Source organism: Thalassophryne amazonica, chromosome 20 (genome assembly GCF_902500255.1).
Source record: "Thalassophryne amazonica chromosome 20, fThaAma1.1, whole genome shotgun sequence".
Lineage (NCBI taxonomy): Eukaryota > Metazoa > Chordata > Actinopteri > Batrachoidiformes > Batrachoididae > Thalassophryne > Thalassophryne amazonica.
The window spans coordinates 42,861,396-42,887,429 of NC_047122.1; the positions used below are offsets into that span (position 1 = coordinate 42,861,396).

Consider the following 26,034-nt stretch of genomic DNA (forward strand, 5'->3'; position numbering starts at 1 on the left):
ACATGAAATATCTTGGGGTCATGGTGTCTGCAATGACATAGAAATGAAAGAAAATGTAAGAATCTCTGGAGGGGGTTTTTTTAATTATCATTTTCCATTTTGTTCTAATATGGGCTTGCAGTTTTTGGTCTAAATAATAGTATACACCGTTTGCATTGGACAAAGAGGAAATCAGAGAGCAGACTTTGTGACTTTTCACTGCTTCTAATTTGCATCACTAAGCAATAAGGCATTTCCTTATTGCTTAGTGATGGAAAGTAGGATCAGTCAGCACGTCAACTAATTTCCTTGAAGGAAAATGGAAAATGTCAATGCAAATGACATTATGTAACGCTGAATGTTTTCCTGTATCAAATATAAAAATATAAAACACAGATTCCGGTGCGCACACCTGCATCCTCTCCAAAGTGAAACAGCAATAAAACAGACTGTTTCTTTGTGAGACACCTGATGATGAAGAGTCAGTATCATGACTCTTGTATTAAATGAAAGAGGCAGCGATGACACAACCTTAATGCCATCCACAGGGGGCGTAACACATCACTTCAACAGCAGTTTCATTTCACAGTTCTTCAGTTTGATGAGTCCAAATAAGCATGAACTATATTAAAAATATAATAAATGCTACGTAACAGGCCATTGGTTGAGAACCACAGAGGATGAACAGTTATTAGTAGAAGATAAACACATTCCTGTGTGTTTATTAGAAACTGAAGTTGTGTGTTGTTGGATACCACCTGGTTACTGCCGTTGCACAGGGACTGTGGATGGTCTGGAAACAGGGAAAGGACAATATGTACCTGGACGCTATGGCAGCCAGGGTTCACCAGGTCACTCAGCAGGAGGCAGAGCACTGCTCAGGTTACTGTTGGTCAGTGGAAACTATTGTGTATTATGTCTGTAAATTCTCCTTCCCTCATAGGGAGTGTATGTAACAGGACTATTGTTTTCTATCTAAAGTGTTTCGGGGGGGGGGGGGGGGGGGGGGGGGTGATGGTCTAGAGCAGGGGTATTCAACTCGTTCCAGAAAGGGGGCAAGAGGGTGAAATCACCTGGTGGAGTGGGTGGGTGGAAAGGAAACCTGCACCCTCTCGCCCCCTTCTGGAACGAGTTGAATACCCCTGGTCTAGTGGTTAAGCAGTGGGCTTGAGACCAGAGGATTCTCGTCTCAAACCCCCATCTGGCTGGAGAATCACTAAGTGCCCTCTAGGCTGGACTATTGTAATTCATTATTATCAGGTTGTCCTAAAAGTTCCCTAAAAAGCCTTCAGTTAATTCAAAATGCTGCAGCTAGAGTGCTGACGGGGACTAGAAGGAGAGAGCATATCTCACCCATATTGGCCTCTCTTCATTGGCTTCCTGTTAATTCTAGAATAGAATTTAAAATTCTTCTTCTTACTTATAAGGTTTTGAATAATCAGGTCCCATCTTATCTTAGGGACCTCATAGTACCATATCACCCCAATAGAGCGCTTCGCTCTCAGACTGCAGGCTTACTTGTAGTTCCTAGGGTTTGTAAGAGTAGAATGGGAGGCAGAGCCTTCAGCTTTCAGGCTCCTCTCCTGTGGAACCAGCTCCCAATTCAGATCAGGGAGACAGACTCCCTCTCTACTTTTAAGATTAGGCTTAAAACTTTCCTTTTTGCTAAAGCTTATAGTTAGGGCTGGATCGGGTGACCCTGAACCATCCCTTAGTTATGCTGCTATAGACGTAGACTGCTGGGGGGTTCCCATGATGCACTGTTTCTTTCTCTTTTTGCTCTGTATGCACCACTCTGCATTTAATCATTAGTGATCGATCTCTGCTCCCCTCCACAGCATGTCTTTTTCCTGGTTCTCTCCCTCAGCCCCAACCAGTCCCAGCAGAAGACTGCCCCTCCCTGAGCCTGGTTCTGCTGGAGGTTTCTTCCTGTTAAAAGGGAGTTTTTCCTTCCCACTGTAGCCAAGTGCTTGCTCACAGGGGGTCGTTTTGACCGTTGGGGTTTTACATCATTATTGTATGGCCTTGCCTTACAATATAAAGCGCCTTGGGGCAACTGTTTGTTGTGATTTGGCGCTATATAAAAAAAAAATTGATTGATTGATTGAAGGTCCTTAATCCCCATGTTGCTCCTGATGTGCTGTGAGCGCCTTGCATGGCAGCACCCTGATGTCGGTGTGTGTGTGTGTTTGTGTGTGTGTGTGTGTGTGTGTGTGTGTGTGTGTGTGTGTGAAGGGGTGAATGTGAGGCATTACTGTAAAGCACTTTTAGTTTGTGATATAGATGGAATAGTCCTGTATAAATGCAGCTGATTTATCTCGGGTAAGAGGAGCTCTAAAGTTTCCGCTGGTGTCAAAATGGAAAAAACCTTCCTAAGTGTCAGTGTTCTATATTTATAGTGTTATATATCTCATAATTGCATATCTATAAAGTAAAATTCAGTATGTGCACAGTACCAGTCACTTTCCTATGCAATTGCATATATAAATATGTGGGTACATATGTCCACCTTTGACTGGCCTATTGCCTGACAAATGTATCCAAGGCAACCTCCTGACATACACCCCCCCCCCCCCCCCCACCACACACACACACACACACACACACACACACACACACACACACACACACACACACACACACACACACAAATACTTTGCAAACTTTAGCTCCTAGTGTTAACTGGCAACCAGAGGAGCCTTTTCAGCCCAAATGCAGGACAAACAGACTGAAAAACTCCTCACTCAGGAGGAGGAGGAGTAACAGGAAGACAGAGGACAGGAATGAGAGAAACAGTAGTAACCAGTAAACCAGTATTGATCAGTATGTCTGATATTTATATTGTGTATTTATATTGCAAATTGTTTTTTGTTGTTGTTTTTTTTTAACTTTCACGTTTGATACTCTGTGTGCTTCTTACCCTGTGTGCTGCTATACAATGCTGCTAGAACCTCAATTTCCCGAAGGAGTCTTCTCAAGGGATCAATAAAGTTCTATCTAATCTAATCTAATCTAAGTAAGTCCCTTCAACTGCTCCCTTATTTTTACTCGGGGTCACCACAGCAGATCCAAGGTGGATCTGCATGTTGATTTGGCAAAGGTTTTACACTGGATGCCCTTTCTGACGAAACTCCACATTGCATGGAGAAATGTGGCAGGGGTGGGATTTGAACCAGGAAATCTAGACAAAACTATTGATCCTTGAGTTAATTGAGGAAGGTTAAGTGTGGCTATAATGTGACTTAATTCCATCTTTGATGCTATAACAATGATAACTCCATCACACGCACCCTCCCCCCACACACATACAGCCTGTACATAAAACGCAAAACTATGAATTTGTCACTGACTTGACAGGATGTATTTTCAGTTTGAACTACCTTGTGGAGATACAGCAGATGCATCGGCTGCCTCTGCTGGTGCTGCCGTGTCTGCAGGTGTTGCCTGCTCTGCAGGAGGCGTCACTTCTGATGGTGCAGTTGATGCTGTAACATCTACAGGTGCTGCTGCAGGAGGGCTGTCTGCAGCAGGCTTGTTCTCCTCCCCTGCCGATGGAGCTGCAGTGGTGCCTTCTGCAGTCGTAGCAGCTGCAGCAGCTTCCTCTGCAGGTTTAGGGTTAGTGCTCTCCTCCACAGGCATCTGGTCTGGTATAGTTTCACTGTCCTCTGCTGCTTTGCCGCTGTCGCTGACCGCACCTGTCAAGCACAAAAGTGTTAAAACATCACATACCGAAACATCCAGAAGAGGCCACCATGGAGAAAATGCTTTAAATTCATTATGTTTTGTTTGTTTGTTACTTCACTGAGTGTTAAATCATGGATTTTTGGATGTATGAATTTTGCGTTGTACTTGATCTAACGCAAAAGCAGTGTCTAAACGATGCAAAACAGTTTTCCTCCATTGTACACTCACAAAAATGGTTTTCGCACACAATTATGAAAACCTGAACCAACAACATGACTCCAAACTGTCCAACTCTAACCATTGGTCTCACTCAAATATCATTCCAAATCACAGTTGTGCAAATGTGACACATACACAGATGTGTGTGTTTGACCTCCACATTAGAGATATTACTAGGACTGCTTTCTTCCACCTGCAAAATATAGCGAAGATTCGTCCTATCCTGTCTATGGCTGATGCTGAGACCCTGATCCATGCATTTATCTCTTCTAGATTGGACTACTGCAATGTTCTATTTTCTGGTTTACCGCAGTCTAGCATTAGGGCTCTCCAATTGGTTCAAAATGCTGCTGCCAGACTTTTGACACGAAGCAGAAAGTTTGACCACATTACACCCATTTTGGCATCTCTTCACTGTCTTCCTGTCCCAGTGAGATCAGATTTTAAGGTTCTGTTACTAACCTATAAAATTATTCATGGACTGGCACCTCCCTACTTAGCTGACCTAATTAAACCCTACGTACCGGCCCGGGCTTTGCGTTCTCAGGGTGCAGGACTACTTTGTGTCCCTAAGGTGAATAAAAAGTCTATGGGTCACAGAGCTTTCTCTTATCGTGCCCCTGTTCTGTGGAATGATCTCCCTGCGTCAATAAAACAGTCAGATTCTGTGGATACTTTTAAGTCCAGACTTAAGACGCACTTATTTTCTCTTTTGTATGGCTAGCATACTGGCATAGTATGTTACTACGCTTTTTACTCTTTTAATTCATTTTTTTAGGAAACGGAGCGGGCCGAGGCCTCAACTTTATCTCAATTCTGGGTCTTTTAGTGAAGCTTAGGGCTAGTGGCCAGCGATCACCTTAGTATTTCTTTTGTTTTTCTTGTTGGTTAATGCTGACAAATTACACTGTATTTGTTGTCTTTCTGATGCCTGATTCTGTTTTTTCTCTCTGTTTGAGGTGCAGCTCCATCCAGAGATGGGAGTGGTTGTCTTCTTCTGCAGGCCTCCTGTCCTGTGCACCAGCATGGACGCCCAAAATTTCCAGTATATTCGTTTTGTCAATTGTGTCGGTAGCATGACCCAAGCAGTGGGTCACCCCTTTGAGTCTGGTCTGCTTGAGGTTTCTTCCTCAAATCATCAGAGGGAGTTTTTCTTAACCACTGTCACCTGTGTGCTTGCTATGGGGGTTGGTAAGGTTCGACCTTACTTGTGTGAAGTGCATTGAGGCCACTTTGTTGTGATTTGGCGCTATATCAATTAAATAACTTGAACTGAATTGCAAATCTCTGAACACAGATTGCATCACTTTGTTCACTTAGAAACATGGGCTTTCAAAATGCAACACCCTGATCATTACTCTTACTCATGTTGCACCTGTGCAAACTCAATTAGAAGAATGCTTCAGTCATGTGTCTGAGTATAAAAGACGCCTTGAGAGGCTTCTACAGGTGTTTGGCAAGAAGATGGAGCAGCGAGAAGACAAAGAAAAATTAAGAGTGGGAGTAAGAGGAGCTCCAGCAGGCCAGGAGGAGGCAAACGGTCACATCAGCTCAGCTGAACAATTTGTGTTGCAGTAACAAATAAAAATTTATTTTATTACGATTTTATATCTGTGCACTGGTTTTCTTTGTACTGCTTCTTAATGTAGTGCTATTTTGGGACAAAAACAATTCACCAAAAAGAAGAAAGGAAGCTTTGCACACACTTTTACACATTTGAATATGCAACATGGCTTCATCAAGCCAAGACACACCCATGCTGTTTTGCATTTATCACATCAGAGTTTATTTGATGCTCTGTAAGACAGAAACAGCCAATAGTTGTGTGGATTGTTTTGGTGAAAGAGATCAGTTTTGAGTGCTGTGTTTCATGCTGCAAGAGATTTGTGGTGTTTTGACAAAGAACTTTAACTCTTTTACAGCTTTGAGACACTGAGCCACAGTTTCTGCAAGAACTAACATAATAATGTTAATAAACATTGTGTAATACTTAGGAATGCTTTATTACCAGTTAACTAACGCTTATTACAAGTATACTACTATAAAGCATTGGCAAGAAAAATAAGAAGAGACCGTAAGCAAGTATGACTGTTTCATAACCTCTGCCAAAGTTGGCGGAGGTTATGAAACAGTCTCACCCTGTTGTTTGTTTGTCTGTTTGTTTCTGAACAGCCTGGAGCCCACAATATTTCATACATCATTATGAAATTTTTACTGATTATTCACATCCTGATAGGCAAGGACTGATTCCATTTTCAAGGTCAAAGATCAAGAAAAAAAGGTCAAGGTCAAGAAAAATCTTGGAAAACTGAAAACAAAATCAGTGTCTTTAACACTGAATGAATTTTCAAAAATTCATAACTCGGTCAAAAAAGATCAAATTTCTTTCATGTTTGAGAGCATTGTGTGGGATGGTATCCTTTATCGAAGGACAAAGTTTGATCCGGATTACAGATTTTATTACCATTTACATTTAAAATTGAAAACCCCATTTAATGTGTATTTTGCATTATATGTCAATCAAAAGTGCCTCAGTCACTCTCATTTTTCTGTTATGGATTTACCTACACCACCAAAATTGGATGAGGGTTCCAATTTTATGCTTGTTTGTCTATATTCCATTTATTAGTTGGAAACCAAGCACCAAAAAGCAATGACAAATTGTGCATAACAGAGATAATCAATGTTCTGTGAAAATGACCTGAAAAATAATTCAGAAACTGAAAAAGCTGAAAAAACCTGACAAAAAAACTTTGATTCAAGTGCATGAATTAAATACATCCACCTGCCATTTGATCACATCCGATTTAGCTTATGAAAAGCCACTTCTAACAGAACTTTGACCTTGAATCATTTTTTCTAAAGTAAATTTTTGTGGAATTGGAGCGTGGTGCTCTAGTTATGTTAGATCTCAGGTGCAAAACACACAGAGAGATTTAGCATTTTTTGACACCCAGTCTCATGTGAGATGCTTAATAGCAGTGATGCACATTGGGGCACCAGGGCTCAAAGGACAAAGTAGTCTTCTATTTCCCTTCTCTGGAAAAGTACATTTAAAGGGCAGGAATGCATCTGTTATGGTTCAGCCGAGGACAGTGGGCATCACTTTCACCCCATGTTGGTTATAGAATGACCGGAAGTCACCACAAACAGCTAAGTGTCTGAAAACAAGCACTGGAGTTTCATTATTTAAGGCTGAGACAGTTTGGAGCTTCAGCTCTCTGCTCTTCACTTTCCCTCTTTTTTGACTTCATTTTTTATTCAGACTAAAGCATCATTTAATCAGGAGTCACAGAGCGAGTGCATCAGGACGACACAGACACAAACATTTTCTACCTTTGGGTTGGATAATTCATTACTATCTGTCAATACTGAGTGAATATTCTGGTTTATTTTTTAGATTAGAGATGGAAAAACATCCAAAATATTGAAAATGGTCCCGCCCTTTTGTGGTAAGAAGCTATTAATAATAAATTGGAAAAATAAATAAATAAATAAATAAAAATGGAATAGACTGCTGGCTGATATCAGGCGGACAAACTGGGGAAGCTTTTAAGTCAAACCTTAAAAAATATATTTTCTCTATGTTTATGCTTTATAAATTGGTTTTGATATAATTTTGATTTGATTTTTTTCTTGTCATTTATAGTGAACTGCAGGTTTTATTTTGTCATGTTTTGTCATTTGTGTGTTGACTGTTTTTATTTGATGTTAATTCTGTACAAAATGTAAAGCACTTTGTGTCTGGATATTTAAAATGTTTTAAGAAATAAAACAAATTTGTTTTTATCCTGATGCAGATCCGGTTGATCCTGGTGATGGACTGAACTCAAATTTTTAGGACAGTCAAAGACACCTCACTGAAGATGGGGACCAACATATGAAAAAAAAATTGTTTTTGCTTGTTTGATTTTCAACAGAATATATCTAAAACAGACAAATAGATTTTGGTGTAATTTGGTGGTGTGATCGGTCCACATTTCACCAAAATGGAAAACAACAGAAATGTGTGTATAAACACTTTACACATTTTAAGAAAGAAGAAGAAGAAAAAGTATTTAAAGTACTTTGAGTCCTGTTTGCACTTAATATGACCCACAGAGTTAATAATTATTATGTGAATTGTTGTTGCTAAACGTTAACAGCCTCAAACCTCCAACAACAAGCAGGTATGTGTGTGTGTGTGGGGGGGGGGGGGGGGGTCTTAAAGAATTTGGAAGTATTTGCACAAATAGAAGTCATGACAGTCGATTAAATTATAATTCTATTATTATAGTTCTTCGTCAGAAAGAAGAAGCATACATTTTCACTGGATTGAATGTGCATATATCTTCTTTTAGATATTACTGCTACAACACAATATCACCTCAAGGCCATATCATATGTTTTCACCTGTTTTGAACAGCTTGGAGCTGACAATTTTTCATATGTCATTATAATTTCTTTTTTTAACTGAAGATTCATATCCTCATAGACACGAACTGATTCAATTGTTAAGGGTGGAATATTGGAAACTATCTTTTAACATTGAACAAATTTTCAAAAATACATAACTCTGTCAAAATTCTTTCATATTTGAGTGTGTTATGTAGGATGGTATCCTTTATCGTCTGACAAAGTTTGATCCAGATCTAACCCAGATTACAGATTTTGGGGTCATTTAAATTTAACATTGAAAACACCATTGAATGTATATTTTACATTATATCTTAATCAGACATGCCTCAATCACTCTCATATTTGAAAGTGAGGTGCAGACTGGCACTCACTATCGCCTGACAAAGTTTAATCCAGATCTGATCTGGATTGTGGATTTTTTGGACATTTGAATTTAATATTGAAAAGCCCATTTGGTGTACATTTGATGTAAAAACAGCTTCTTTCTGTCCACAGCTAGACTTATAAATAATGCGAGAGGCCCTCATTTACCCTGCCCCCCCCCCCACAAATTACACATTGATCATCCCTGCACTGTGCATGCTTTGCACAGCCCCATTCCACTATGTTATATTTATTTGACAGTGAACATAGTTTTGCCCATTTGTCTATTTAAATCCACTTCTTACAGAAGTATTTTTTCCTTTTTATTTCTGTTGTTGTTTATGCACCAATTACTTCTTACAGAAGTTTTTTTTTTTTCATTTTCTTTTTATTGTTGTTTATGCACCAGTGACACCAGATCAAATTCCTTGTGAGAACTTACTTGGTAATACATTTGATTCTGGTTCTGACTTTGCATTGTATCTCAAACCAAAGTCCCTCAATCACTCTCATTTGTGACAATGAGATGCAAACTGGCACTTTCAATGAATAGACTAAGTTTGATCTGCATCTGATCCTTTTTGTGGATTTAGCGGTTATTGGATTTTGTGAGCTTATGAAAAGTCACTTCTAACAGGACTTTGACCTTGAATTTTTTTTTTTTTTTTTTTACAAGCTAAAAATTTGTGGAATTGTAAACTCGAGGTGGTGGAAGTTTGTGCTCTACGAGTGTGGTGCTCTAGTTCAAAATTGTATTGTATCCAAATTGACAAAATAATGTTTCCTCGAATGAACACTCAACAATAAATACTTCAGAAAGACAATGTTGAAACTAAAGGCCCCAAAAGTAGAAACCCAGTGCAAGAAAAGTCAGTACAGGTTTACACACTTTCTAAAAGCTAACTAAGATTTACAATCATTTTTTTTTAAGTTTTTCTAAAGTTGCTTCATTTAAGTTAACTTAGTTTATTTAGATCAGTCAGCAATAAAAAGAAACAATATGACAATTTCATAAATGCAGAGCAAATAGATCAGAGGGATGGGCAACCTGTTATGTGTCGGACGCAGCCCGGAGAACCGACCAGCGTTTGAAGGACCCAGTATAAAATAAGCAGAGCACGGTACAAAGGATAACAGAGTTTAATGAACATAACAGTGCTGTGAAAAATATAAAAGTGCGCGGTCTGGCGTGGTGGATTGCGGTGCGCTCCCAGCAGCGCTAACGGTCCGGAGCCAGAACTGGTTCGGACCCAAGGACCCCGCCGACACCCCCCAGGTGGCCGCGACAAACCGAGTCTGTGAAAGAAGGAATCATTATGTGAGTCCACACTCAACACACAGAACGCTCAAAGGTGCACAAACAGCAAACACTTCCTGGCTTAATTACTAATCAGCTTCCCACCCTGCAGGCATGGAACATCCAGTTAACAAAACTCCACTGCAGTGGAAGCTGATTTAAACGACCAACATACAGCTCAATATAATAAGGTGTGAGGGACACCACATTTACTGACTGTATAAATGTTAGTCACAAAATCTAACGTACCTCAGGAAGTGTGCTGACGAGCGTGAGACCTCACCCCCTCCTCTTTCACAGACCATGCATCAAACCTGGACGTTCTCTGCATCCACTGATGATGAGATGGCTCCCGAGACGACGATCTCACCCGTCTGGTCACAAGGTCGAGTCTCTGGCAAATACACACTGTGTACTCCAGTCTTAAATGCCACCATGTTCCAATCCATGTAGATGCACCACAGCTGTGAGTCCTGACGAGCCACAGGTGATCAGCCTCAGGTGATCAGGGTGAGGTCCTGATAAACTCAGCTACACAGCACTCAGTCCCAAATGCAAGCCACCTGGAAGGAAAAACAAAAGACAGAAACAAAAAGGCAGCCAGGCCCCCCAGCCATACAACACAACCAATACGTAGACCTGGGTTTGATTCCCAGTCACACGACCTGTCTGCCTCCTTGGATAAGACACTTGGGAATTGTTATCGGCCTTGGCCGGGGATGTAACCTGTGATGGAAGGTTGTCCCATTGCACTTCACACTAGTCTATCTGGGGATAAGAACCAATGGGTCCCAGGATGTTCATGTTCTTTCATGAGGAAAGCTTCTAAGAGCCCACTGACAGCTCCGAAGGAAGTGGAACCATGTGACTGTGATTGCAGAATCTAGGCAAACAGCAACTTTTGTGTGTTGCTTGACCAAACAAAGACTTAAAAAAACAACAAATCTAGGCTTGCTTAGGCTCTTGCCACTGAAAAAAGAAAGCACAACTTTAACATGTATCGGTTGTAAATAACATAATTTTCTGATGTTTCTATTTGAGAAACTGTGGCCTTTTAGTTAATTTATGAGCCTTCAAAGGAAATAATTTGATGAATCTACTCACAACATATTTGTACACCCCCCCCCCCCCCCTTTCCATAGTGTTTAAGTCTGGTGGCCACCAATTAAGGCCACCTCTACTTGTTATTTAGTGCGTCTTAAATTATAATAACAGAATCACATTTGTCATTTTATACAAACAGGACTCAAAGACGTGGCAAAAACAAAGTTTGCCACGTTCAGTAACACACGGCCAAGCTCTGGCATTGAGGATTTAGTTTGAAAAGCGTGCTACAATAAGAATCCACCACTACAACATAAATAAAGCGTCTTCTCCAGTTCCTGCTGCAACTGTAGACTGTCACCAAATCTGATCTCATGCCACTATCTCTGCTTCTCCACTGTTAAATAATGACAGTAAAGTTCCCCATTCTCTCACTGCCAACTGCTTGTTACAAAAACAACTGAAGTATTGTTTAAAACACATTATTCATGATTGGTGATTTGCATATAGACAGTATCAGACTCACTGTAATTAAGTGATGTTATTGTAAGGCAGTAACATATGTAGTAACTTTTCCATTAGTGCATTTCCTTTAAATATTCATTTACAGACATACTGGTTTTCTTGTGGAAAGTATCCAGATGTGTCAACCAGTTGAAAGGTCATTTTTAAAAATTACGCAAAACATTCTGAAAGTATAAAATGACAGCATACATCCTGATGATGTGCGTTTAAGTATCAGCCGTCTGTATATTCCATATTTTTTTTCTGACCTGGATGTTCGCTGTAACTTAATCCAAAGTGGGACTTGCCTGTGGTGCTGGTTCCGTTGCTCTCCTCGGGTTTCGCACTGGGTCGACTTGGATCCACGGCTGCAGTTTGGGAGCTGGTGGAGCAGCCCATCCTGTCCTGTGCGCATAGAGCACTGGGTGGTTAAATTGGGAGTTTGGAGCTGAGGGGGAGATGTGGATCTGGCCGCGCTGATGACGCCGTGCATAGATGTTGTCTTTGCAAACGAAGTGTTCTCAAATGTGCGCGCGATGGGGAAAGTGCCACCGTCTCACATTCCCCTAGTCCCGTGCGTAATTACGCATCGCGTACTTGGATAAAAAAAAAAAAGTGCTCTGCGCGCAGAACTTTGAGTACAAGTTTCTAAAGAGTTTGACACGCAAGTGAAATGTATAGTGTGTTGTGTAGTGTAACTTAGGTTGTTTCCAGGAGGCTGGCGCGAGGACACAAATACATTATTCAATCAGTCTGCAGCGGAGACTGACGGGGCGGGGACAGTGAACCGAACGCACCCTCCCCTCCTCACTGCCGGTGTGCCCATGAACCACAATTGACATGTTATATACATGTTATAGCTCCTTGTAAAGAAATAAACAAAATTATGATGATGATGATGATGCCAACATTTCCAAATTTGTATATTCATTCATTTACTTTTTGCCACTTATCCGGATCCAAGTCTGTGGCAGTAGACCAAGCAGCTCAGTTCACACTTCCCTATCCTCAGGGAAGTGGAATTTGTACACACATCATATTAAAATTTGTTATAAATATTACCATATTTTACATGTATATTAAAATAATAAGGTGGTGATATATTAATATATACAAATATTATCATTAAAAAAGCATATCATATTGACATTTTGTCATTATAGATATTATTGATGCAAATAATCGTAATGTGTAGTGTTTATACATAGTTTTAGAAGCAAACAATAACTGTCAAAAACACAAAGAATGTGTGCAGGTAGAAAAAAAGGTGATAATTTAGGGGTGTTTATTATCTTGGAAGTGTTTGACATCTTGGACGTTTGATTGCGCATGCTCACTGACGGAAAGTAGCGCAATGCACCATGGGACTTCCTTTCTTTCCGTGGCCTCGTTGCCGATCATTGATAGTAAGATGGGTTCCGAGTTTTCGCAATAAATTCATAGGGATTTGCCCTGTTTGGTCTTTTGGTTATCACCCGGAGACTGACGGTAGTCTTGTCATCTTGTGTCATTTGCTTTGTAGGTCGGTCGGTCGGTCGGATTCGAATAAACAGCGAAGATGGTGGCCGCTAAAAAGACGGTGAGTGGCTGCTTCACGTGCACGGCCTGCTAGCTAACGTTAGCTCTTTTAGCTTCAAGTGGGTTGTCTTAAACTCTTTAAAAATACAAATGTCGCATGTCTTAACTTTAGCTGCTGCTATTACACAGTGTGTTTGCTTGTGGTGATGTCCCCTAACATTTGAAGCTAATGCTAATGGCTAAGTAAGGATCAGTCAGCGATTTATTCTTTTTTTTCTTTTTTACACTGAATGCTACGTTTACGTTCCACGTTATACTTCTCGTGTGTATATTGTCTGTGGGACTTTGTTCTGTAGTTTGTGTTCGTTGTCAGTGAGTTACTTTATGTCTGCTGTGCAGAAAAAGTCGATGGAGTCCATCAACTCTCGGCTCCAACTAGTGATGAAAAGTGGGAAGTATGTTCTTGGCTACAAACAGTCCCAGAAGATGATCCGTCAGGGGAAAGCCAAGCTGGTCATCCTGGCTAACAACTGTCCTGCCCTCAGGTACCCACAGTAACAACTAGACTGTCAAACCATTCTTTCCAGTCACCTAAAGAAGTCGTCACCACCCCTGTTCCTGCATGTTGTCTGTACAGTAACCACAGCTGATCAGTGAAGTATGTTGATTGGCTGAGTACACCAAAGATAGTTAAGTGATCTGTACATATCTGGAAATTTGGTGGGGCTTAGCGGCCACTTTAAGGTACAAACAAGAAGACTGGTGCGACAGTGGTGTCCTGATGTCATACCAGTATTATGATGAAGTCCCACCATAAGCCAGGACCAGATACGGCAAGAAGTTTTACTTGTAATTTAGAGGAATGCCCCTACCGCCTTCCAGCCTGGTGCCACTGGTGTGTTGCAAGCGCTGTTGGATGACAGCTGTGAGAGATGGGGCATCTCAGACTCGCTACAGAGGTTTGGTGGCCACGGTGCACAGACCACCTAGGATGCATTACTTACTGGTGGGAAGAGCTGCTTGCTGAATCATCAGCAACAAGGCTGGGCAGCGGAACCTTCCTGAGGGAGGTAGCAGTTGCATCTTTGTCAGCAGTTGTACTAAAATATGAAATGGAACGAAATGGACACTGCTAATTACAAAATGGGGGTAAAATGTTTTTACATTGTGAAATGTAAAAACATGTAACTTGTAACATGTAACTTTTACAAAGTGAAATGGGGACAGATAATTAGAAAATGGGTTAAAATGTAATGAAATTGAGTGAAATGGGGACTTAATATGAAATGGGGTTAAATAATCACGAAATCAATAAATGTTAATTTCATGAAATACATAACGTGGTGATGATCGGTTATAACATGCCAAATGGGATCAAATGTGCTACCACGTATTGACGATTACCAATAATTGGTTAAATAGGATGAAATGTTAGTATTGGCTTCTGTAATGCAGTGTGGCATCTATTTTGCATTAAGCATGTTTTATTATCTGAGTAATCTATGATCTAAATTTCGTTTTGTCAGAAGTGAGTGCATGTATTGAATTGCCCTGTAATCTTAGGCCCAATTTCTCTTTTTTTTTTTTTTTTTAACATTTCATATATTAGTATCGGTCAAAGTTTTCTCTTGAATTTTTTTTTTTTCTGCCAAATGTATTTGATTCATTATCAAAATGTATAAGGAGCAACATGTTTGCTGCTTTGTGTTTCGGACTGCTACAGGCTGCGAGTGTGAGTCTGAGCACCGTGTTGGAAAAAAAAAATGGTCGTACTTTAATCACGGAAATGACTCCAGTCCCACATGCGATGGGTTTAATGGAAATACATTGCGATTGAACAGGACATTTTATCCGATGAGAGAAAAAAATCTGTTGTACAAAATCTTATATTTGGTGTTTCTTACTTGGAAAAACAATACAAAAACTTTGGGACTTTTTGTCAGGTGATTGCGAATATCCGGTTTATACGATGACGGTTTAGGTGAGTTTTACTGTATGTGGGACTGAACAATAACTTACCTCTAAAAGCTTTGACGATGAAGTTGCTTCCATCCCACACGGGTGACTTTATTTTCCCAAATTTTTTCTTCTGTTTGGATCTGAAGAGGATCTGTACATCTTGAAGCCCTTTTTGTGTCTATTTGTGCCTCCAAATGCACAGCAACCCAGCATTTTCAGCAAATAAATAAAATAACTGGATTTACATGTAGACGGATAAACAGTGAATGTTATTTTGAACCCAAGATGGCACCATGAGTCACGTGACTGATTTTTTTTTTTTTCTCCACTCGTCATGTCGCCACTCTATCAAGGCACACTAGTTTCGCATTTAAGCTTCGTCAAGTCTTCTGAGTAAAATCAAAAGTGATCACAAAAACAAACAACAAACCAGAGCTTCTGTCTTACGTAGTCACCCTTCTTTGCTGGTGCTGATGTCCTAGAAAATGTGTTTTTCAGTCTGTTGCTGAGAACCTTGAGCTTTACCTTTCATTGATCTTTTATTCTGGAGTTGCTCACCCAAGAAATATTTGAAGTTCTGATCACCTGTTTATTCTGTACACCGACACCCACGCAAGCGATTGCAGTACCCTTTATGTACTACTTCTGGTGCACAGTGTAACTAGATTTGTCTTTTTTCTTTCTCTCTGAGTTTGTGTGTTTTCTCGGTTACTTTGTTTTTTGTTTTTTTTTATTCTTACATTCCTGTCTGTTTTCTGCCCAGGAAATCTGAGATTGAGTACTACGCCATGCTGGCCAAGACGGGTGTCCACCATTACAGTGGAAATAACATTGAGCTTGGCACAGCTTGTGGGAAATACTACAGGGTTTGCACGCTGGCCATCATTGACCCTGGTAAGTGGCCACCATCAATCAAATACTGTTATTACCCAGTCAGTTGAGCCTGTTTGTTTACCCTGCACAAATAATTCTGTTATGATGTTGGTCCATTTGTGCCAGTTATACTTGGGTTGAAGAAATAATGTATGGGCAATATTTAGTCTGTGGGACCAATATTTGATTGCCCATTCTTATATTCTCCTAACAGTTGTTAAGTTAAGGACCTATTCATTCATATACTGGAAGTGCACTAAAGCTCTGTACTGTAGGTATGTTATATATGCGTGGTGTAAATTATTCAGTCAGTGAGTACGACTAGTAGCAAAATTTCTCATCACATTGTAGCGATGTCCTGATCCAATAGAAGTGATCGTAACTGGGCCTAACAAGGTGGACTTTTTTCTTTTTTAATTCATTGGTATCAGATAAATTATACTGAGTCACCAAATTGGCACGTTCCCTCGTGCTTGGCGCGAGTTCATCACAGAGCTAAGATTTTAAAAGTACATTAAGGCTCTCCTTCATTTTAAATATACAACCCCTGGCAAAAATTATGGAATCACCGGCCTCGGAGGATGTTCGTTCAGTTGTTTAATTTTGTGGAAAAAAAGCAGATCACAGACATGACACAAAACTAAAGTCATTTCAAATGGCAACTTTCTGGCTTTAAGAAACACTATAAGAAATCAAGAAAAAAAGATTGTGGCAGTCAGTAACGGTTACTTTTTTAGACCAAGCAGAGGAATAAAATATGGAATCACTCAATTCTGAGGAAAAAATTATGGAATCACCCTGTAAATTTTCATCCCCAAAACTAACACCTGCATCATATCAGATCTGCTTGTTAGTCTGCATCTAAAAAGGAGTGAACACACCTTGGAGAGCTGTTGCACCAAGTGGACTGACATGAATCATGGCTCCAACATGAGAGATGTCAATTGAAACAAGGAGAGGATTATCAAACTCTTAAAAGAGAGTAAATCATCACGCCAATGTTGCAAAAGATGTTGGTTGTTCACAGTCAGCTGTGTCTAAACTCTGGACCAAATACAAACAACATGGGAAGGTTGTTAAAGGCAAACATACTGGTAGACAAAGGAAGACATCAAAGCGTCAAGACAGAAAACTTAAAGCCATAGTCTCAAAAAATCGAAAAAATGTACAACTAAACAAATGAAGAGCGAATGGGAGGAAACTGGAGTCAATGTCTGTGACCGAACTGTAAGAAACCGCCTAAAGGAAATGGGATTTACATACAGAAAAGCCTAACCGCAAGGCATCATTAACACCTAAACAGAAAAAAAACAAGGTTACAATGGGCTAAGGAAAGCAATTGTGGCTTGTGGATGACTGGATGAAAGTCATATTCAGTGATGAATCTCGAATCTGCATTGGGCAAGGTGATGATGCTGGAACTTTTGTTTGGTGCCTTTCCAATGAGATTTATAAAGATGACTGCCTGAAGAGAACATGTAAATTTCCACAGTCATTGATGATATGGGGCTGCGTTGTCATGTAAAGGCACTGGGGAGATGGCTGTCATTACATCATCAATAAATGCACAAGTTATGTTGATATTTTGGACAATTGAAAGGATGTTTGGGGATGATGAAATCATTTTTTCAAGATGATAATGCATCTTGCCATAGAGCAAAAACTGTTAAAAACATTCCTTGCAAAAGACACATAGGGTCAATGTCATGGCATAGGGTCAATGTCAATGAGCAGATTCTGATTTGCTGCAGGTGTTAATTTGGGGGATGAAAATTTACAGGGTTGATTCCATAATTTTTTCCTCAGAATTGAGTGATTCCATATTTTTTTCCTCTGCTTGGTCCAAAAAAGTAACCGTTACTGATTGCCACAATCTTTTTTTCTTGATTTCTTATAGTGTTTCTTAAAGCCAGAAAGTTGCCATTTGAAATGACTTGAGTTTTGTGTCATGTCTGTGATCTGCTTTTTTTCTACAAAATTAAACAACTGAATGAACATTCTCTGAGGCCGGTGATTCCATAATTTTTGCCAGGGGTTGTACAACAGGTCTATTTTATTCACACAGATCAACAGTGCCAGTCTTGCTCTGTTTCATAGCTCAGTGCTAATACAGCCAGCACAACCACATTGCAAGTTTTACAAACATTTCACTCTTCTGTGCTTCAAATGCGCACAGTCTGTTTCTGAAAGGGTGGCACGTGCTATACTGTTCTCGCTGGTTAGTCAGGTAGTGCTTTCTACATATTTTTCCTTCTCATGTTTGTTGTCATGCTGCACACAGACACTGCAGGTGCACAGCCAGATTGAGATCCACCTATAAAGATACACTTTTGAAGACATTTTTTGTATGTAATGATTAATATATTTTTAAGAACTAAAATATCAGCCAGCGTTACTGTGTCCTAGTTTTACTGCCACAGTGGAATTGATGAGACATTAAAAAAATTTTACTTTAAAAATTAAATATTAAGAAGCGGCTTGAAGTCATTTTTGGTTTTTGTGTTTTCACCCAGTGTAGCTGTTAAATTACTGAGCATATACATTGGATTGACTTTAAAATGCTTGCAGTGTGCTCTGGAAGTGCAATATCTAGGAAAAAAACAATGTTAAATGACTGGTGGGGCACAAAAAACATGCTCGAGACTTCACTAACATTAACGTAGTGTTTAAGTTTTTTTTATTTTTTTGTAACTTCATATGAAATAAATGGCTCGTAGATTAGAATTTTTATGCAACAACTGAACACTCTGGCTTTGTGAAACGTACCTCACACTACTTCCAGATCAGAGGAAAAGACATTCTGGCATGACTCGGTGTTCAGTAAACACATAATAGAATCGTCTTGCAATTTGCATTTCTACAACAAATGGCAGCACAAATCTAAAAATGTTAATCAGCCTTCACCACCAAACAAATCGGCGCAAACAGGAGTTGCTGTTTGTCAGAACTGTAAAGCCCCTTTCACACTGCTCCCAGTTGCGTTGTGCGTCGTCATGACACCACGTGGAAGCAACCTAGTGCCGAGACGATGCAGCTCAGCACTGCAAAGGACGAAGCAAATCGGACGCCAAAAATTAAACATGTTTAATTCTTGTTTACGTCCAATGCTCGACACAGAATTAAGTGGTTTCTGAGCAAGTCAGAGCAACAGACGATACTCAGCGTGACTGGAAGCTACCCACTCACATTACCTGACGCCAATTTATGATTCCTGCTGTGTTCAATTGTTCTCGAAGTATAAATCATGCAGGATTGTTTTTATACTGTGTACACAATGCAGTAAAAACTACATGCTCAAAAAAGAGCACAGAAAAAAAAATGCTGATTGCAGCTCCTGGCTCTTCTCTCACAAAAGTGTTTAAATAAAATCCCTAAGTCCTGCTTACAGACTGATTGCCAGAGACAGGACATGTCCACATCCACTAAAATGTCCGGACATCTCCGGTCCACTCACGGACGGTTCGTTCGCGCATGCTCATCTCGCGGTCACAGGAGGAAAGATAAACTATAACAGAACGCAGACCTGCAGCCCTGCACAAGAACAAATATAAACTAGAAATCAAAGTGCAGTCTGGCTGCAGCCAAACTGTGAATAGGTTCTGTTCTGCAAAGGTCATCTGCCAAGTTATTTGAGAAAACAAATCCACGCCCCAAAGGATACAGTCAATCATAAAAGCCAGAGGAGGAGCAAGAGGGTTTTTTTTTTTTAATTTTTTTATTAGCATTCCATATATTACCTAGAAATTGGGATGAGCATTCCGTCAGTGAGCCTGATCTCGGTGTCTCACGGGGATTTTAAATTCGTCTGTTCTGCTTTTCAATGTGTGTGACTTTTTGCGCCTGTTGGATCTGCTGCTGCAGTGGTCCAGTTCAGGACGAGTGGTTCACTAAATGAAAACCAGTCTGAGCGTCAAGTCCATGTGGCCTTTACCACCTGACCATGTGATCGTTCTTCTGGAACACACTCAGCCATTATCTCACCTGTGTTCACTATTTCCAGAGGACCTTTATTAAAGAAGTACTGGTGAATGCTGTTAATGTGATGATTCTTTTTTATTTTCATCCACAACTGTTATACTTATTTTTAACAGGTGATTCTGACATCATTAGGAGCATGCCAGATCAGCAGCCACAGCCGCATGTAAGCTGTGGCTCTCTCTCCTTGTTCAAATAAAGTTGCTGTAAATGAAACATGCTGCAGTTGAGTTTCTGAGTTCTTCGGACCGTGAGACTGTTTCAAACTTGCAGGTGTCCACAAGAGGGGACCAGTGTCTCAAAATTTCCACAGCTGCGTTGGCCGCTGTTACAAGATTGTCAGGTCAACACTCCGATGCCTGGAGTTGAAATTTTAAAATACTTTCAGCAAGGTAACGTTGTTCTTAAAGCACAACAGCATTGTTTGCACAAATATCCCCTGACTGATGGCTGCTATGCAAGTCTTAATTTAGCATCTGCTCTTCCTTATTCTACTTGGTGATTGTCTCTTATGTGAATACAAATATCACAACCTAGCTTTAAAATCAGATTAAAACCCTGACATGCATCTACCCAGAAGTGTTGACCCACAGAGTGAGTTGGCCCAGTTTTTCCACTGTACCTATTTTTTTTTTTTTTTTGTTTAGTTACATTGAATGACTCGCTTGGATAATCTGTGCATGTTTGCACATGGCCCCAGCTTGCAAAAAAAAATTATCTAAGTTGCAGAAAAGCACAAGTTAATGTAGTAATACACCATAGCAAAAAGTTACGTACCATAGTACTCACATTTGTTGCATTGTACCAGCTGGATCAACTTCATTAGTTAACATCCATCTGGGGAATGGGTGGGGAATACTGGTAAAGATGGAGCTAACAACCTGAATGGAATGTGGGCGTGCTTTCGTGCTTGGAATTATAAATGTTCACAGGGAGACATTTTCACTGATCTTCATCCAGATGAGTTTTCATAATCAGCTTGTAAGGCAACACCAGTCAGGCTTTTGAGGCAGGCAGCTAAATCATTTTATCTGCAAACACACCTGTCCCACCCAGCTGAGGGTGGATTGTGAGTATCTGATCAAACTGAAACTGGTAAATTCCTAAGGAATCCAATAGCGAGCTAGTGAAGATTCAAGCAAGAATCTGGATGCATCTGTAATGAGCATTATTGTGGTTGTATCAAAAGAAAAAACAAGTGATCTGATTTACTCTGTCAAAGTGCCTCAGTTGAAAGAGTATTAACATGTTCCAGCCACTTGGCATTAAATAGGTTAACTCAGTTTCAGTGACAAACTATGAAGTTTAACTTTTTTTTTATTAACCAGAACTAACAAAGTTAATCTGATATCACTCTCAATCCAGCTACAAACTCTAAATCCTGTATGACCCACATCTGTGCTGAGCCGGAGTGGCAGCCGAAATTCTCCTTCAGTCACGTCTGTTTGTGCTGCCATTTTTTTTTTTGTAATCAGTTTACAACTAGTGTCAATCAGCAGCAATAAAACAGCTGCAGCATTACTATTTAAAACAGATTTCATGTACTCACACTGACTAAAAGAACTTTATTGGTTTTGTTGGATCTGCAAAAAGCAGTGATAATTCACCAAAGACCACAATGAAGGAGCCAACAAATGGCCACATTAACAACACAGCATGGAATACTACACGGTACTGCTCTATTTCCAGTTCTGATAAAGCAATCGTTGCATAGTCTGAATGATAAATGAACGTAATGATTTTAAGAGATTTGTGTTAAACACTACTTGGGGATTAGGCAGCACATCTAGTTGTACTTATTCCAAAACAATTTTATAACACTTCCATTTATTGCCTCAATATCCCCAGGCATACGTCCAGCATTTGAAATCTTAACTGCAGACAGCGTAAAGCTGCGCTGATCTACTTCAGCCTGCAAAATTAATGCTTTCAATTTACCATCTGCCCGTCCTTTTTAAAAAGGTCAACAGCACAGGGAAATACAAGGACGTCCTTAACATACTACAGTATGGGTCAAGTACCCGAGAGTAACACCATAACATCACACACAGTAAACACACCGTCTGTACAGCAGTGGGTCACACTGTCATTACAAATGCCCTCGTAATACATCATTAAAGCTACAATGAGGAGATTTAGGGGTGTTATTAGCAGATATGTATACAGCATTCATAATATCCATCATACAAATAATATTTACGAGTGCAAAGGTAAGAATATTTCATGAGGTGAAAGATTCTATTACACAAATAGGGGAAAAAAAAACAAAACATAACACCTAAAATGGATCCTTGTCATTTTTTTTATTTTTTTATGAATTCATAAACGAGAAAAGGGTGTGTGTTACTGGTCCTTTCAGGTCAAGAGGATCCAAACAGTCCAATGCAAACTTTAAATAGCAATCCAATCCAATATGAAACATCAGTTTTGGTGATGATGTAGTCTGCATCTGATGTTGTGCAATGACTTTTTCGTGTACACACTGCCGTCTGCTTTCCTCAGTCCAGTGAAAAATGGCAACAGCTCATTCATCCCACAGAGCTTCTACTTCAGCTAGAGACGACCAACCCTGCCATGTTTGTTTTTAAACTAAGCACCGTTGCCCCTGTCAAAGGTTTGCGAAAGGTGCTAGTGTGAGTGCGCGGGTCCGTCAATGCTTGATTGCTGCGTGTTTTTGCGCTGAGGTGATCGCGGTTACATAATGTATGGAACCAAAATTGCAAAAACACATGACCTACAAACCACCAATCAAATGACCAGAATCTATTTAGGTGTTATTTAATGTATAATTACTCAGCAATGAATCAATGTATTTTCTTAAGATTGGATCAAGTCCTTCATATCAACATGGGCGCGGGCCCCATCATGATGCCACCGTGTTGATATGGTAGCCCAAAGGGACACAATCCATCTTTCGCGTTTGCAGCACGACTGGAAGACTGAAGAAAACACAAGTAGACTCAGTGGTTGCGCCCCTAAACATACTCTGTTGGTTGCTAATGCAGGTTAACTAGCTTGAGAATGCTCCTGTTCGTCAGATTGAGGTTCATTATATATATATATATATATATATATATATATATATATATATATATATATATATATAGATATATATATATATATATATATATATATATATTATATATATATATATATATATATATATATATATATATATATATATATATATATATATATATATATATATATATCTTATCACAAGAAAAGGCGAAGGTGCACGAGTCCCTTTCGCCAAAGAAGCAAAATGTGAAGGCCAACATAACAGTGACCGGCGTTGGCATAATGCAATCTCACCACTAGATGGCACTAAATCCCACAGACTGTAGCTTTAATAAAAACAATCACTGCAACATGTCAAAATTGAAATGTCAAATAAAAAGGATCACAGATCAGTGTTAGGAGGCAAGTCTACACAGGGCTTACACAAAAATCAGAACGTTTGTTTGAGATCGTAAACTGGAATCAACTGATCTTCTACAGGCAAGTTACAGACATATTACATAGATGGCAGTGGAAAACGCGACAGATTAAGGAAATCTTTCCGGTATTTTCTGCTGGATGAGCGGCAGGGTCAGTACACATTTTAACCACAAGAGAATGCTCTTCTCGTTATTCTTTTTCTCTCAGATCTTACTTTTTACAAAACAAAGACAAAAAAGTCATACAAAAATACCCCAACATTACATTCAATAAAGGAATTTATCGTTTGCTGAGAAAGTGCTCTTGCATAACTGATCGCGTGTTGCTTTCCTTCTCTCTCACTCTTTTCTTCTAAGCTGTTTTTCAGGTAGTTTGTTTCTAGATAAGACCATAAGGGAAATTCACAGTATTTGGGGTTTAAAAGCAGCACATTTCCTTCACAGAAAAGTGCAGATTAAGTTGGAACAAAATGTTCATGGCAAGCAAGAGTCTGAATGTTGCCAGGAGACAGCAGATGCCAAGAGAGAGGAGGCTGCAGAAGGGGGAGGAGTTTCTGTAATACAGTCCTTAAAGGAGGACAGGAGAGACGAGAGGGAAGAGTTACACTCACTCAAGAGTCACTATTAACTAATCTAGAGTCTGCATATTTATACACCCAAGCTTGAAACCAGCCTCTAAGAAAGTGTTTTAGAACAACATGGTTCAGGCCAGTGTTGGGGTCCGAGGGCTGGAGGGACATCTGGTGTGTGTGTGTGGGGGGGGGGATTGGCAGATTGGTTGACGTTTAGGGTGCAGGGATGGGATTTCTCATGTCTCTGTATATTGGGGTGGGGGCTCCTTCGGCGGGATGGCGATGGCTTCCTCGTGGGGCGGCAGCAGAACCTGAAATGCAGCAGAAGGAACAGCAGTCGGTCAACCTCAAATGCAACTTTAAAACAAGAAAAATCAGGTATTTATTTCACAGGGTAATTAAACCCACCATGCTTTCATATGAAAAATAATGGGTTCAATTATCACAAAAGGGTGAAAAACATGGGTCTGTTGGGTAACCTTTACTTGACACCGTCATAACTGTTTGTCATAACTGTTACAACAGTTATGACAGTGTCATGTCACTATATGACGAGACCTTGAAGTGTTACCGTCTGTTGTACCAAAATACTGAAAAACAAAACACACAAAAAACAAGTGCCGCCCATGTAATATGAAGGACTCGTTCTAAAGTTATAAAAATCCATTGATTCCTTGTTGTAAGTAGTTAATTATACACTAATGAACAGGGCCCGTATTCACAAAGTCCTCTCAGAGAGCTCCCAACTTAGTGTAAAGATTCCTATTAAGGAATCTTAGCCTAACAGTGATCCAGGAAGTGTGAGAGCAACTCTGAGCAAGGAGGGGACAGAAATGTTTATTTTTGTGAAAAGGCAGGGTTGATCCCATTGCTAGGTACGACGCAGTCATCTAAGGGCTGTAATTGGTTGTCACAAAAAGAGAAAGAGAGGAAAAAAAAACAAACAAATGCATTCTGCGCTGTTAGTTATGAATGGAAAGTAAAGTCAAACCGACTATATAACCTGAACTGTATTAAGAAAGTTATAATCGTGAAATAATTTAATATCATGAAGATGGAACTCAGCAAAATTAAATTAATTGATACACAGCTTCAAAATGTTTGAACGTGTCTCATTTACATGCCGATTATTATATTGATTAGGTCATTGTTATGTTTACTTTCCATGGCTGGTAATTGCACACAAGCAAAGAGTGCTGGTATGTCCTGCAATCCAAAGCAAGAGTAGGGATTGCAGCAAACAAGCAGAGTTTTTTTTTTTCAAACAGGTGAGTTTAGGCTCTGGCTGCTGGCATCACTTTGATATTATAATTGTATGCATGTTAGAGAATTTACATTTTTCCTGTAGCTAAGTATCACAATGTTGTGATGAACTTCATCTCAGGCATTATTACGTTGCTACGCTGGGTGGGAAAAGTAAGACGATTCCTGATGAGGTCAACGACAAACACTATCCCTGCACCAGCAAGTTTAAGACACTCTTACGGGCCTGTCACACTGAATACCTCAGGCCAATCCGTCAACGCTTCCCAATCTGTTTGATGCGTTTCCAACGCGTCTGATACGTGACGTCACGGTTCGCTTCGGAAGCGGCAAGGGGGTGGACATTGCTACGTCACACTCTGGCTGTTTCCACAACCTGAAAAAGTTCAGCAATCGCCATCTTGAATTTGGGTCGCCTGAACCACAAAAAAAAAAAAAAAAAAAAAGCTTTAAAAAAAAAAAAAAAACAGCAGTAGAACGATTCTAACTGGGGGGATGGAGCAAACCCCCTCAGTACGAAATCTCCCACTTTTTGGATATATGCAAAGTCCCAGTTTGCCCAACGTAGTTGAGTTCTGCAGCTTTATCAAGGTGAGAATAAAATAAAACGTTGCATTTATAATAAACATTTGTATTTATTTACAGTGTCTTTTTATGGTTGAGATGAGATATAAATAATCTACCAGACTTAAAAAAAATGTACAAGTTTCCATGTTATTTTATTTGTCTAAAAATAAATGTCTGTGGTTCCTTATGTTAAACAAGAAATTATCTAATCTGAAATAACAGGTGGTTTTAATTTACAGATGAAAGGTTTCTAAAGAACCATTTATTGATTTATTTAGCTATTTTAATTGCAAGTGTTCTAAACTTTTTTTTAACAGCAATCAGAAATTCTGAGGTAACAACAAAAATTTCCAAGGATTTTTCTTCAGAAACTGCTCTA

The 26,034-nt window shown here is 39.7% G+C and overlaps 3 protein-coding genes across 5 annotated transcripts in view; 1 reads left to right on the forward strand and 2 right to left on the reverse strand.

Annotated features, from left to right (window-relative positions):
- LOC117501421 (skin secretory protein xP2-like) overlaps positions 1-12,307 on the reverse strand; it is a 21,407-nt gene extending 9,100 nt beyond the window's left edge. For both annotated transcript variants that reach the window (XM_034160309.1, XM_034160308.1), the window contains exons 1-2: positions 11,797-12,307; positions 3,360-3,674 (exon numbers count right to left, since the gene is read on the reverse strand). In XM_034160309.1, coding sequence (XP_034016200.1) covers positions 3,360-3,674; positions 11,797-11,887 — 406 coding nt within the window. In that variant the 5' untranslated portion in view covers positions 11,888-12,307. The remainder of the gene's footprint in view (positions 1-3,359; positions 3,675-11,796) is intronic.
- Positions 12,308-12,847: 540 nt separating this feature from the next.
- Positions 12,848-20,025, forward strand: rpl30 (ribosomal protein L30). Of its 2 annotated transcripts, none has more exons than XM_034161134.1 (5): positions 12,848-12,894; positions 13,019-13,067; positions 13,406-13,551; positions 15,729-15,859; positions 19,930-20,025. In XM_034161134.1, exons 2-5 carry the CDS (start codon positions 13,047-13,049, stop codon positions 20,010-20,012), a joined length of 381 nt encoding a protein of 126 aa, XP_034017025.1. In that variant the 5' UTR covers positions 12,848-12,894; positions 13,019-13,046; the 3' UTR covers positions 20,013-20,025. The 2 variants fall into 2 exon arrangements, with proteins under 2 accessions (XP_034017025.1, XP_034017024.1); XM_034161133.1 differs by having other exon boundaries at positions 12,855-12,894; positions 13,011-13,067.
- Positions 20,026-23,468: 3,443 nt separating this feature from the next.
- Positions 23,469-26,034, reverse strand: part of laptm4b (lysosomal protein transmembrane 4 beta) — a 32,095-nt gene continuing 29,529 nt past the window's right edge. Inside the window, exon 7 of the mRNA XM_034160981.1 lies at positions 23,469-24,136. Within this exon, the coding sequence (XP_034016872.1) occupies positions 24,062-24,136 (75 nt within the window). The 3' untranslated portion in view covers positions 23,469-24,061. The remainder of the gene's footprint in view (positions 24,137-26,034) is intronic.